We start from the raw sequence: 14,655 nt of genomic DNA, 5'->3' as shown, positions 1-14,655 counted from the left end.
AAAGTATTCGGCCCCCTTGAATCTTGCAACCTTTCGCCACATTTCAGGCTTCAAACATAAAGATATGAAATTTAATATTTTTTGTCAAGAATCAACAACAAGTGGGACACAATCGTGAAGTGGAACAACATTTATTGGATAATTTAAACTTTTTTAACAAATAAAAAACTGAAAAGTGGGGCGTGCATTATTATTCGGCCCCCTTGCGTTAATACTTTGTAGCGCCACCTTTTGCTCCAATTACAGCTGCAAGTCGCTTGGGGTATGTTTCTATCAGTTCTGCACATCGAGAGACTGACATTCTTGCCCATTCTTCCTTGCAAAACAGCTCGAGCTCAGTGAGGTTGGATGGAGAGTGTTTGTGAACAGCAGTCTTCAGCTCTTTCCACAGATTCTCGATTGGATTTAGGTCTGGACTTTGACTTGGCCATTCTAACACCTGGATACGTTTATTTTTGAACCAGTTCATTGTAGATTTGGCTTTATGTTTTGGATCATTGTCCTGTTGGAAGATAAATCTCCGTCCCAGTCTCAGGTCTTGTGCAGATACCAACAGGTTTTCTTCCAGAATGTTCCTGTATTTGGCTGCATCCATCTTCCCGTCAATTTTAACCATCTTCCCTGTCCCTGCTGAAGAAAAGCAGGCCCAAACCATGATGCTGCCACCACCATGTTTGACAGTGGAGATGGTGTGTTCAGGGTGATGAGCTGTGTTGCTTTTACGCCAAACATATCGTTTTGCATTGTGGCCAAAAAGTTCAATTTTGGTTTCATCTGACCAGAGCACCTTCTTCGACATGTTTGGTGTGTCTCCCAGGTGGCTTGTGGCAAACTTTAAAGGAGACTTTTTATGGATATCTTTGAGAAAGTGTACGACTGATTGTTGTCCTATGGACAGACTCTCCCACCTCAGCTGTAGATCTCTGCAGTTCATCCAGAGTGATCATGGGCCTCTTGGCTGCATCTCTGATCAGTTTTCTCCTTGTTTGAGAAGAAAGTTTGGAAGGACGGCCGGGTCTTGGTAGATTTGCAGTGGTCTGATGCTCCTTCCATTTCAATATGATGGCTTGCACAGTGCTCCTTGAGATGTTTAAAGCTTGGGAAATCTTTTTGTATCCAAATCCGGCTTTAAACTTCTCCACAACAGTATCTCGGACCTGCCTGGTGTGTTCCTTGGTTTTCATAATGCTCTCTGCACTTTAAACAGAACCCTCAGACTATCACAGAGCAGGTGCATTTATACGGAGACTTGATTACACACATTTGGATTCTATTTATCATCATCGGTCATTTAGGACAACATTGGATCATTCAGAGATCCTCACTGAACTTCTGGAGTGAGTTTGCTGCACTAAAAGTAAAGGGGCCGAATAATATTGCACGCCCCACTTTTTTTATTTGTTAAAAAAGTTTAAATTATCCAATAAATGTTGTTCCACTTCACGATTGTGTCCCACTTGTTGTTGATTCGTGACAAAAAAATTTAATTTCATATCTTTATGTTTGAAGCCTGAAATGTGGCGAAAGGTTGCAAGATTCAAGGGGGCCGGATACTTTTGCAAGGCACTGTATAGCGCAGAAGTAGAAATTGGGCAGAGCAAAAGAGAGGGAGAAGCAGGTGTTTGGGGGAGTTGCGCAGGAGCACCATGTTGAGTGGCTGAGTGTACCCTGCTAGTTTTGTTATTCTCCACTGAAAAAGCCATCTGACATGTTTATGTGTTTTTTTACACTTCACCATCCACTAGGATGAAGAACCGGACGGGCGAACGATGAACGAGCCACAAGAATCGTTGATCCACTCCTTACCATGTATTTTAAGCCAAAAGAACTGTTGTGTTTGGTAGAACAATATGTCTATATGCTGCCATAGCAGTTTCATGGGGCATTAAGCCCCCAAACTATTTTTAATTTGTCCCTTTTACCCTGGAGACCCATGTTTACACACACCGCATAATATAAATAAATAGGTCACGGATATCTACCTCCTAACTATTGCTTAATTGTAGGGCTGTCAAAATTATCGCGGTAACGGGCGGTAATTTATTTTTTTAATTAATCACGTTAAAATATTTGACACAATTAACGCACATGCCTCACTCAAACATTAAAATGACAGCACAGTGCAATGTCCACTTGTTACTTGTGTTTTTTGGAGTTTTGTTGCCCTCTGCTGGCGCTTGGGTGCGACTGATTTTATGGGTTTCAGCCCCCATGAGCATTGTGCAATTATTGACATCAACAATGGCGGGCTATTAGTTTATTTTTTGATTGAAAATTTCACAAATTTTATTAAAACGAAAAAGTTAGGAGGGTTTTAATATAAAATTTCTATAACTTGTACTAACATTTATCTTTTAAGAACAACAAGTCTTTCTATCCATGGATTGCTTTAACAGAATGTTAATAATGTTAATGCCATCTTGTTGATTTATTGTTATAATAAAAAAATACAGTACTTATGTACCGTATGTTGAATGTATATATCCATCTTGTGTCTTATCTTTCCATTCCAACAATAATTTACAGAAACATATGGCATATTTTATAGATGGTTTGAATTACGATTAATTATGATTAATTAATTTTTAAGCAGTAATTAACTCGATTAAAAATTGTAATCGTTTGACAGTTCTACTTAATTGTATTTTTTTTTTGCTACTGTCACATTTTCCCCGATATTTTAGATGATAAATAATCGATCCAAACAAAGAAAAATTGTAATAGGGTAAATATAAAAATATACATGAAAAAGAAAATCTCAACCAATCCTTGAAGTCTGCAATTTCTGCATTACAACCCTTGTTATATTACCATGTTTCACTCATAAAATCCCCAAAAAGTCCAGCTGTGGCCATTCACAACTGTATCTTGACACTCGGTGAGACATGCTACACAGAGTTTTTGGATTGAAACAAGATAAGTACGTGATAATATCTCGTTAAAATCATGGTGTCTTTAATTATGCTCTCTCATGCTCTCTTCAAGTCTGCTGACTAATCGGGAGAAAAAATAGTCGTTTGGGACAGCCCTAATTCCTACTCTCACTATCTCACGTGCCTGTTTTGGGGTTCTCAGCCCATGATCGTAACAGCCAAAAACAACACAGTCATCTCGTCTTCATGTATTACTCGGGCTGTTATTGTGGTTTTCCATCTGGGACATTAAAAACTGAACAGAGGATTGTGATGAATATTATGTTGTTAAAGATAGATCTAATATTGGTATGGTTAGTGTCAGAAGTCAAACAAAAAACTTGGAAGACAAAAAAAAAATAAAAAAGAAAAAAAAAAGAAAAGTGCCACTGCTGTAGAAAATAAGGAAAAAGAGTCCTCTTTGGTGGTCCGTTGAGAAAAGGGACGGGTAGATCACAGTGGAGTGCTGGCCACTGATTAGAAGCCAGGCAGAACCAAGCAGATAAGAGTGAATGGACATCATAATCAGCAGCTACAGAGAAAGACGGAGGATGTAGTTCACTTCAGGCATAAAATAAAGAGGGAGCATTGTCAACTAGTCGTTCGTGTGCCCTCACTTTGCCCAGAAAAATAGATTCAGGGCTAACATGTGGAGAGATAAGTCAGAGACCGATAGAGACTTCAACACAACACCACACAAGCTCCTTTTCTCTCTGCCGTTCTCCCCTAAGGCCCTTGCTCTTCCAACCCAGACAAGGTCCAATCAGGAAGCTTGTTGTCTCCACACTTCTTGTTAATAGAAACCAATCAGATAAGAGTGTCTACAAGCATAAAAGCGGCCAGAGTGACGGCTGACGCTACTGGACTGAACAGATTTAGATCAGGCTAAACCCTACAGGCTTAAGTCTTTCCTTGATGAGACTCCAAAGAGTTAATAAGCTTCACTATAAACAGAGTGCCAGAATTGAGTAAAACACATGTTACTGATTGCCAGCTTTCATCAAGTTGATTGTACTGTAGACTGCTAACGTTTTAGCTGTCTTGAATTCATCACCTTCCATCTGTAAGGAATGGTAAAATACAATACAAGCCACGGGGGACGCTGTTCACTCTCTCATTTAATTAATCAATCAAGGGCTGGAATCCATTTCGTTCCCCCTCTATCATAATTCTTCATCTTACCAACCATATGAAGTCACAATCATTGGACTCACCGCCTGGTGCACTGCTCTTTGGAACACAGAGAAGTTCATTTCTAAAGTGTCAACTCAATTTAATCACTGCCCATAAATCAGAATTAGGGCGGCAGTCAATTTCAGTTTCTCAATGACTAAGCTGCTGAGTTTGAGAATTCCATGCAATGATATAAAATAAAAACAAATAAATAATAGACTTTAGAAATCTAAAAACACAAATATCTTTTGTTTCTGTACATGAATATTTTCAATATGGACTTGGCATGGTTGTTGGGATTATTATTAGCCCCTTTGATTTCCCTCAGGATTCACTTTCCACTAAACACGGGGCAATCCAGGCTTGTCTGACTGATAGGATTTGGAAGCAGGTACAAAAGAATGGAAGAATTGGGTGTGCCTCGTGCGCAGGGAACTGGGACTGGAGCTCACGCATGCAGAACGGAGTGGGAATGAGAATGCGGCACAAGACAAAGAAACTGTGTGACAGCAGTCAGGATTTAAATAGTGTGTGTTCATTTTAGAGGAGGGAATGGCACTTATCTCATGCGCTCTGCGTGTCTGTGTTGATTTTCCTACTTAGCATGACAGTCATTTTGGGAGGTGCTCAAAGGAGATAGCCCTGGATGGAGAGTCTCCATCTCCAGAGCCTGCCAGTCTCCAGTGCGCTCTGAGGGAAATGTGTTCGGCTCTCAGCCAGAGGGGGTTACACTGGTGGCGGCGAGGACCTTCCCTGCATGTCTGAGCCAAATACCAGCGAGACAAGTGCTAGCACTTTTTGTGCAAGGCCTCCAGATGTTCCATTCAGCAAAGAAGAGAGCCTTTGTGAGCTTGTGTATGTAAATGTGTGGAGCAGTTTGCTATATTTTGACAGCCTTCCACCCTTCCCGTTATTTTCTGAAAGAGGGAGTGATATCAAATCCTATTGTTTCTATTCAATTAGCTGTTATTACCAGTGGCTGTTTGATCGCCGAGTTCATTTAATCGATGGAGAACAATGAGACAGCAAGCTGTCTTTTCATTTGGTCTACATTAATATTGTTCCCTCGTGCTCGAGAATTCAGCAGGGCTCATCCACGAGGGATGAGGCGGCCCCTGCAGTCCCAACAGCTCTTCTTCCTCTGCACACCCCAATGCCCGCTAACACAAAGCCAAAATGACTGAATACGAAGGGGCAGTTTATTCATGAGTGATTAACAACATGCAGCGAGAGACAAATGCAGGGCTACATTGATTTTAGTATTATAATCAGCACCACTCGATGCAGGGCCGGAGCAGTGCCAGGATGTCTCTAACTGGCAGAAAAATAAACATAAAAAATAAAAATAGATTGGTAAATGAAGCATAATTTTGTGAATTGATTTTTTCTTTTTTAATCAATTTACATTACTTATGACGGAAAGGTACAAGAAAACATTTAAAGCTGAATTTGCCTGAAGTGATATGGTTATTATTAACTCGACTACAACAACTAGTTGAACAAAAGTTGTGGTCACTCCCTTCATTTTTGGTCTGTAATCGACTCTCCATAATACGCATATGCATCTGAAATTAAATTATTTCCTGGTTGAGGGAGTACATTTAATAGACACTGATGCTAGTGCTAGGTCCATTAGAGTGGTTTTGAAAAAATATCTGAACCTTTTGGAATTTCGTACATTTCTGCATAAAATCACCATCAAATGTAATCTATGTCAAAATCACACAGATGTAAAGAAACAGTGTTTGCTTAAACTAAAACCACCCAAACATTTGGAGGTTTTCATATTTTAATGAAGTTAGCATGCAAACAATGACAGAAGGGGAAAAAATAAGTGAACTGTCTGCTGAAGGAGACTTAAAGAGCAATTGACACCAGTATTTACCAGTACCAAAGAATTCAAGTCAGGCGCGTGCCCTATCACTGATCAGTGTTTTAAAGCTTCCCTGCCCACTATAAAACACACGCCTGGTAGGCCTGAACGATATTGGAAAAAACTATTGTTGCGATTTTTTTGAGGTGTGCAATATATTGCAATATTATATTGCGATAGTAAAAAAAAATATATATATATTTAAAAAAAAAAAAAAAAAAAAATTAAAGAAATTTTCACTAGATGACTTGAATAGCTATTTGGAAATACTTTGCATGACACACCGTGACCACAGTGTATTCATATAATACCGTTTCATTTGTGAATGATTAAGATTGCTGTATTATTATGAAGGGATCCAGGAAGCCATGTCTGCACAAAATAGATAATTTATTGAACACAATATTTGACACTTCAACAGCAGCAAATACATTAAATGACAAATAAAAGAGCAGGTGCATTCGTCCCCTAAGTTTTTGACAAAATATAACAATAAATAAAAACTTCGGTAAAATAACAACAAAGTTGTCAACATATTTGAACAAAAATATTAAATATGACATAAGAGTTGTTCACAAACTATAACAATAAATAAAAACCTCAGTAAAACAATAAAGTTGTCAACATATTTGAACTTAAATATTAAATCTGTCAAATAAAAGTGCAAGTGCATTAGTCCCCTGAGTTGTTTACACAAAATATAACAATATAGAACTGCAAAACTGCAAAAAAGTTGTAAAAATATTTAAAAAATATTAAGTATCAAAACTTTATGTGCAGCTGTACTATAGTTATTTGAAAAATACGATTTACAATTAATTTAAATATAAAAGAAACAGAAACTCAATTGAACTTGTAAATAATTGAACTGAATAACAGCAAATAACTGATGAATAACAGAACCATTTTAACTCCCAAATTTCCAGCCTTCCTGATAGCTGTCACATGAATAAAAAGAAGAAAAGACATTCCTGCAGCTGTGTTATGTATTTGTCTGCATATCGTCCACCTTCCTTGCTCAGCAATTCTCAACTGGGTCTCATAGGTTTTTGGCCAAGACTACTAGTTTATCCACCATTGCAGGCTTGAGACAAGAACGTTGGCACGTAACAATGTTCCCACCTGTACTAAAAAGCCTCTGATGGGAAGCTCGTAGCAGGAATGCATAGATACCTGCGTTTTAAATGGTCCCACATGTTCGACGGATTACTTCTTGTTGAGGCAACCAGGGCGAGGCACTGTCAACAGGGCTGTTTTTTGTTCCTTATATTCTTGTCGATAGCCAAAATACTTCCAAAACTCCTTTTGGAGACAGTCTTCCCTATTCAACGTGTTGCTTGCTTGTCTGCTTTCACTTTGAAAACGGCCCCTCCTCCCTCCGCTCTGCTGTTCGGCCCCATCTCCCTCCACTCCGCTCTAGCAGAGGAGGGGGAGGAGCCGATGACTGCGAGCTGGAGGGAATGAGAGAGCTGTGCGCTCTCCTTCCCGCTCCTTCCTCAAAACAAACGTTTGTGGATTTAAAAAAATGAAATGAAAAAACTATCGCACGTCCTTGCGATGGGACTATTGCGCATGCGCACATCGCGATGGCGATGTTTAAACGATATATCGTTCAGGCCTAACGCCTGGTAAGAAATTTCTTGATGAGTAGCATTGTCTCATGTGCATCATGGCTCAGTCAAAACAGCTGTCTGGGAAAGGATACAAAACCTACTAAAACTCTGGATGTTCATCAATTGACAGCCAGAGAAGCTGTCAACAAATTGACAGAGTTTGGCACTGTTGCTTCTCTCCCAAGGAGTGGCCATCCACCAAAGATGATGCCAAGAGTTCAGCGCAGAATACTCAGAGAGGTAAAAAACATTAGATGTGACAGTTCTCTTACTTATTTTTCCCCCTTCTGTCATTATTTGCATACTATCCCCAATAAAATATGAAAACCTATAAATGTTTGGGTGGTTTTAGTTAAGTCAGTCACTTTTTTTTTTTTTTTTTTTTTTCATCTGTGTGATTTTGACAAAGTTCAGATCACATTTGATGGTGATTTTATGTAGAAATGTGAGAAATTCCAAAAGGTTCAGATACTTCTTCATACCTCTGTAATTCATTTACTTGTGACTTGTGCATAATTACTTTGCATAAGAGACATTCAAAATCAGAACTTGCATGTCCATCAGTGCAGAGAAACGATTAGCGGCATCATTATTTGGAAATTCGATGTATATCGGTATCTGCCTTTTTTTTAAAAATTTATTTATTTTTTATCTAACCGTCTGATATGAAAAAAAAAAATCTATTTAAAACTGGGTTATTTCAGCACAGATGCAGCTGTGCCTCTCTCCTGCACTAGTATTCACCTCGTCCTCTGATTGGTTAAATGTTAAATTGAGTTACACTTGTATTGCGTCTTTCCATCTTTTTAAGGCCTTCAAAGCGCTTCACATCACATCCTCCTCTACCTACTGGTGACAAATCCCCAGAAGCAACGTGAAGTTGAGTGCCTTGCTTAAGGATACTTATACGAGGTCATCAGGGCGGAGAATCAAACACACAACCTCTAGGTTGGGGAACGACTACCCTACCACTGAACAACGCAACCCCCCGGCGGCAGCAAGAGAATCTTCAGTAGTCATCTCTCAGTTCAATAGTTAAGTTATGTGTAAAGAAATTGTTACTTTGCTATCAAAAACTCTATTTGTCTTGTTGTTTATGTTATTTTGTAGAAGGAAAACATTATTCAAATGTTTGGGATATCACAAAAGCAAAAAATAGCTTTGTTAAAGTCAAAGTTATGTTTGAAATGTATGCTTTTACAAAAAGCTGAATTTATTTGTTCTTTTTTTTTTTTTTTATCAGAAATTGGAAAATAGGTCAAATTAAGCTATTTTCTAATGCTGATTTCGAAAGAATGGAAAAAGATATGAACTAACTTTTTTTTCCTGCTGAAGGAAGAGAGTCTAATCTTTCTTTTGGTGAGTTCCATGTTTATATATAGTAATAGAACAGAATTTTCTGTGGGCCTTGCAAAATCAGTCAAAATCCAGTAAAACGGCCGGGAGCGAAGGGGGTTGCACCGGTAAAATGGCTGGGAGAGAATGAGATAACTGAAAATGCAATTTTAGCTATTTTCGGCCAAAGGTTTTGGGCGCCAAATTTTCGGTCACATCTATACTTTCATTCAACTTGATAAGAGATGTTTCAGAGTTCAGGAAATTCAAGTACTTCTGGAGCTATTATTTTCTATTTGTGTTATTCAATACACATGCTTTAGGCATTTCAATGAAGTTCAGTGTGTGCATTATTACATTTTTTACGCCAAATGAATATCGGCTCCAAAAATCGGTTATCACCCCCTCAAACTGCTAGTATTCGGTATCGGTCCTAGAAAACCCATATCGGTCGATTTCTAAATGAAACGCAGCTTGTTTTTTAATGTCTCGATGGATTTAGTTTTTAAAGAAACTTTGTTTTCAGTTTCTGTTCATAAAAAATATCAAAGTTTCTGTGAATGTGTTGTTATTCCATTGTATTTACTCAGTATATTTTTAAAGGCCAAAACTCTTAACACGCACCTCTCTTGTTCAAGCCTCATTCGCTGGGTTTCCTCCTCAGATGCCTGCACGTCCTCAGCTTTAGATTTACTGGAGGCCCTCCTCTCCACTCTGTCTGCTGCTTGTTCATTATTGCGGTGCTTTCCAAACCTAAGTAAAGAAGAATGGCAAGCATTTTTAATTGTCAGAAATTTCACAGTCGCATGTCACCCCCATCCAAAAAAATTCAGGTTAAACCGCGCAGAAAGGAAATTAAAGTGTCAAATTGTCATACTTTACAGGCTCGGTGCATACCAGGGGAGACAGCTGAGAACACAGTCTCCGTGTTTTGTTGTGGAATTACTTGGTCTCCTTCATATGAATATAATCAAAATGCACCATGGCATTAAAAAGCTTAACACAAGTGTGATGAATACCTCTTAAGTCTAGTTCCCAATGAGAAAATGTTTACCGTTTCCAAAAGTTAAAATAGCAAAAACCCTCAGGCACCCAACAGATTCCAGATGACTGACAACCAAGGAACACAGTGACATCTCATGAGTAAGTTGAACAAACTACAGCAAACCAGTAAGGATGCAACTTGGAGTGCAACGTTGCAAACTTTTACATTTTAATCACAGCAGTTACACACGGCTGGTGGTAAATCCACGACAGCTTTACAGTGAGTGGAAATAAGCTGAGCCGATGATCGTAAATTCCTCAGGTCAGCCAAGCTTGGTGCTGCGAGAATAAACGGCAGGCGAGAGACCTGCAGGCTGAAAATGATGAGGAATGGAAAATACAAGAATGCTCTCCTCATGAGAAGGCACTACAGAGAAACCCAAGCCTACATACAATACAGAGAACTGTGTAATCGGACTCATTGGATGATATATCTTAACTCCCAACAATGCACTTCGGTTGATATGTCAGATCTGATTTCAACTTTAATACATCCGCAAAGAATTTTGGAAGTGTGGTCAAGCTAATAATGAGGTGGAGGGGTCAAGCTATTTTGTCTAAGTGTGATATAACGTTAGGATGGGCAAAGGAGGACGGAGAAAGAAGAGGAAAGTTTTCATTGTTATTAGTGCTAAAAACAAAAATTTACCTTTGAAAAAAAAAAAAGATAGTTATATTTCTTAGCCATGATCATTTATATGTGAGCGTGTATGTCAGGGGAGGGATTTAATCATCTATTTGCATATATATATATATATATATATATATATATATATATATATATATATATACACACATACAAAAGCTTAGATAGATTCACTGGTGCACAATACAGAGTAAGTACCATCATTTCCTTTTCAAAATTTTGTGAGAAGTTAGTTCTTATTTCTTAACATTCCAATACAAAACAAGATGCTCTTTTTCACTAAAAGATGCAAAAACAGTGGCTGTTTCAAACAGCAATACTTATTTCTCTCAACAATACAATAACATTTACAATGAATCCCACATTTTCTGGAGAAAAATAAAGTGTCTTGAGAAATAAGACTTCTTTTAACCAGTATACTTTGTTTTCACAGATTTCTGTACTATTTCACATGTTTGCAGTGTTACTACTGTACTTAATCCTGGTTTTACACGTTTTGCATCTGGAGTAACTTTTGGACACCACCAAACACAAGGCACAAATTGACATGTTAGCGAATTGACTAATTAGCATATGTTACCGGCATTGTCAGATTGGGCGTAGAAGAAGAAGTGGGCGAGTAAAAGAGAAGGAGCGAAGCAAATTCGTAGAGAGTTGCGTAGTAGCGCCGTGTTGAGTGGCTGCATCCCCCACTCGCTTTGCTTTGTTAATAAATGTCTCCACTAAAAGCCATCCGACGTGTCACTGTGTTTTAATACACATCGCCTCCTTCCTGAGGGAGGAATCGGTCGAAGCGGCGACACTGAGCCACGTGAATCAACGGTCCACTCCACACTACGATGCACAGTTGAAAGCATTGCCAATTATAAAGAAGTGCAAATTGGTAACACATGGCGCTCAGCGCTAACTAGTAACATCTCAAAAACAACAACAATAAAGGCTAAACAGTACAAGAGGGTTCGTGTACTCACCTCTTGTAGACGCACAAGGGACCTAGCAAAACACCTGCGACATTTTCCAATTAACACAACTTGAACCTACTGCTGGACAACTGAAAGGCAAGAAGCAATTAACTATCACTCTTCCACGCTTGCTCTAAAAAAACGGGCACAGAAGAAGAAGAATCTAATAATCGATTTTGGCACGCCCTTACTAAGTGAATCACATAATAATAATAATTTAAAAAATCTCCCGAGACCCCAACCAAAAAAAAAAAAAAATTCTTCTCGGATCTACACAATTCACGTAGGTCACCCTTTTTTACTTCAAAACGGCAAATTTCGCCGAAAGGTGAGAGATTTTCATGCCTGTATTTAAACAAACTAAAGAACAAAAACGGATGAGGAGGCAGACTGTAATGAATCAGTTTTCTTTATCAAACAGTTGTTCATAAATACAATCCAAATCCAATTTCAATGCACACTCTCTTGTATGACAATTTAAAGTTTGTGTTGCAAAGAGACTCTAAGCTTTAATATAAATGGATTTATGTGTTTGGTTTCTTCATAAAAAATAAATGAGACAACTTTATGAGCTAACCATAACTCAAGTGCTAACATTGTCCTCCAAAACACAATACAAATGGCCACTTAAGACACTGATTAGCATAATCGCTAGCTAGTTTAGCGCTCCGTGCTAAGTAGTAACATCTCATCAACAAAGAATACAAACAATACAATTGGCTTAATTTACTCAGCTCTGACGGAGGCATGCCGGATCTAACAACACGAATAACACTTTGTAATATTATTGATTCAGCAACCCAACCAGAGTGTAGCAGTGAACTTTCTCTCTCACTTGCGCTACTAACTGGCGTGCACACACAGCCTCACATTACACACAAACAAGGACCGAACTGGGACTGCTCACAGCTACCGGCAAAAAACTGCTTATAAAATACGTTAGCAACTAACTTATTAATCAATTTAATTGATTAGTTGTTGAAGTCCTAGCGTCATGTTTCATCGTGTTCAGGTTTTGTTTTATTTCCCTTCTTAGTTGACACTATTTGACAGCCTTAAAACTTTCACCTGAAGTTGAAAACAAATTTAGGCTTGACTAAGTGAATGTATTCATGAACTGGGAAAATGGTAACCTCACAGATGTTTAGTATTCTACATTTGAGAAATATAAGACATCTGAAAATGTCTCGTCCTTGGAAGTGGCCGCTATGGATTAACCATCTTTTCCAACGTAACTGCAGTCTGATGGGAGCTATTGTGCTTACACCCATAGGAGGTCAAGGTGATAATGTTTGGGATTTCATCCCCAGACTCAATGCATTACCTAATTAATTAATCAACAAATAGCTCCAGTAAGTAAGAGTCAATCATTTATCTTGATGGTGCCATCTATCATCTGTGCAGGTGACAGTTTCTGTGGTAACATCCAAAAAAGTCTACTTTCAATTTATCCTCAGAATCAACATCATTACATTGGGCGATTTGTGAGTGTCAACAATATTGACATGTTAGACAGAACCAGGGCATCAGCAGCAATAAAATGAAAAGTTACCTCCCCTTTACTGGCAGCCTGAAACATCTAAGTGAAAGGCAAGCAATCCATCCACCTTTCCATTTTCTATAATGTTTACCCTGTTCACAGTAGCGGGGAACTGGAATCTATCCCAGCTTACTTCAAGCAATAGCCAGATTACATCATGGACTGGTCCTTCAGGACAAGTAATAACATTTAGTTTAGATTCCACTACACATCTACTTTGACACAAAAGTCATAGTCCTACAGCCTTTTCGATGTAGTTAAAAAAAGAAGAAAATACAGGCGAGGAAGTACAATTATTTGGGCTAAACGGTGCCAGGAGGAAAGTCACAATTCAGCCATTTCTTTGTTTTTTACCGGCACTGTAGCATTAATCAAGGTGTATTGACAGAGAAGTTGACAAGGCTTGATAATAGCATATTGATTGGTCGCTGAAATACACTGTTTGAATGACAATAGCGTCTTTCGGGTTGACAAAAGGAGGCCGTGTAGCTAGTTGTGCATTTACATACACTGAGAAATACTGTGTGTGCAACATATTAACGCAACCCATAAAAATAAACAGTCAAAGCTTAGATAGTGCTGTGCGATGTAGAAAAAAATCGGCCACGACATAAGTCATTTTATATCGATATAGCGCAATATAATACAGTTTTAATTATTTGATCCAAAAAAATATAATAATGTCTCTACATACAAAGTTAATTCGTTCCAGGACCTTGTTTGTAAGTCGAAATGTTTGTATGTAGAGCAGGATTTTCCAATAAGAATACATTATTAGGACTGTCCCAAACGACTAATTTCCTCCCGATTAGTCAGCCGACTATTTTTACGACTAATCTAATATATATATATGTATATATATATATATATATATATATATATATATAATTTTTTTTAAAACTACTTTATTAATGATTTTTTTGTTGAAGCATTAATTAACAAAACTATTTTGGAACACTTAAATTCTTTATTAACGTATAAATAACATAAATATCAATGATAAATCACAAACAATGACATCAAATGCTGCTGGCATTAACTAGTGCAAAAAAAATGTAAAACGGAAACACTGAGACTTCCCCTCTTTAACAGGAGTCCAAACAATTCTTACTCTTTTTGTGGTATGTCATTGTCTATTTTGTTCTAGATGTTAAAATGAATTGCAATGTCCCGGACAACCATTTTCAGAATACTTTGTGTGTGAGTTCAGATGCTTATTCTGGTGTGCATACCGCATTTTGGGGGGAGGGGAAAAACTGTTCAACTTTTGTTTGTTTTAACCTGAAAATAGATAAAGATAGAGGGCACACTGAAATATTACCACAATTATTTTGAATGAGAGGCACACATACTCACAGTAACAAAAATTAAATATATAGTATTAATTTTATAGCATACTATTATGTATATATACACAATGATACTTTATAATATAAAGTAACTAACATTAGTGCAGTCATGGATTACAGTTAAGCAGGCCAGTGCTGTTTCCATATATATTTTTATTATGTTATGTATATACAGGATATATGTATATATTTTCCCCAAGTGGGAGCT

General features: G+C 37.9%; 1 protein-coding gene across 1 annotated transcript in view; it reads right to left on the bottom strand.

The window, feature by feature from the left end:
* LOC130909013 (partitioning defective 3 homolog) overlaps positions 1-14,655 on the bottom strand; it is a 660,821-nt gene that overhangs the window by 172,748 nt on the left and 473,418 nt on the right. The window contains exon 21 of the mRNA XM_057825056.1: positions 9,531-9,659. Coding sequence (XP_057681039.1) covers positions 9,531-9,659 — 129 coding nt within the window. The remainder of the gene's footprint in view (positions 1-9,530; positions 9,660-14,655) is intronic.

This window comes from Corythoichthys intestinalis, chromosome 20 (assembly GCF_030265065.1).
Source record: "Corythoichthys intestinalis isolate RoL2023-P3 chromosome 20, ASM3026506v1, whole genome shotgun sequence".
Classification (NCBI taxonomy): domain Eukaryota; kingdom Metazoa; phylum Chordata; class Actinopteri; order Syngnathiformes; family Syngnathidae; genus Corythoichthys; species Corythoichthys intestinalis.
The sequence above is the reverse complement of the archived record's forward strand: the minus strand, read 5'-3'. Positions and strand labels throughout refer to the sequence as shown.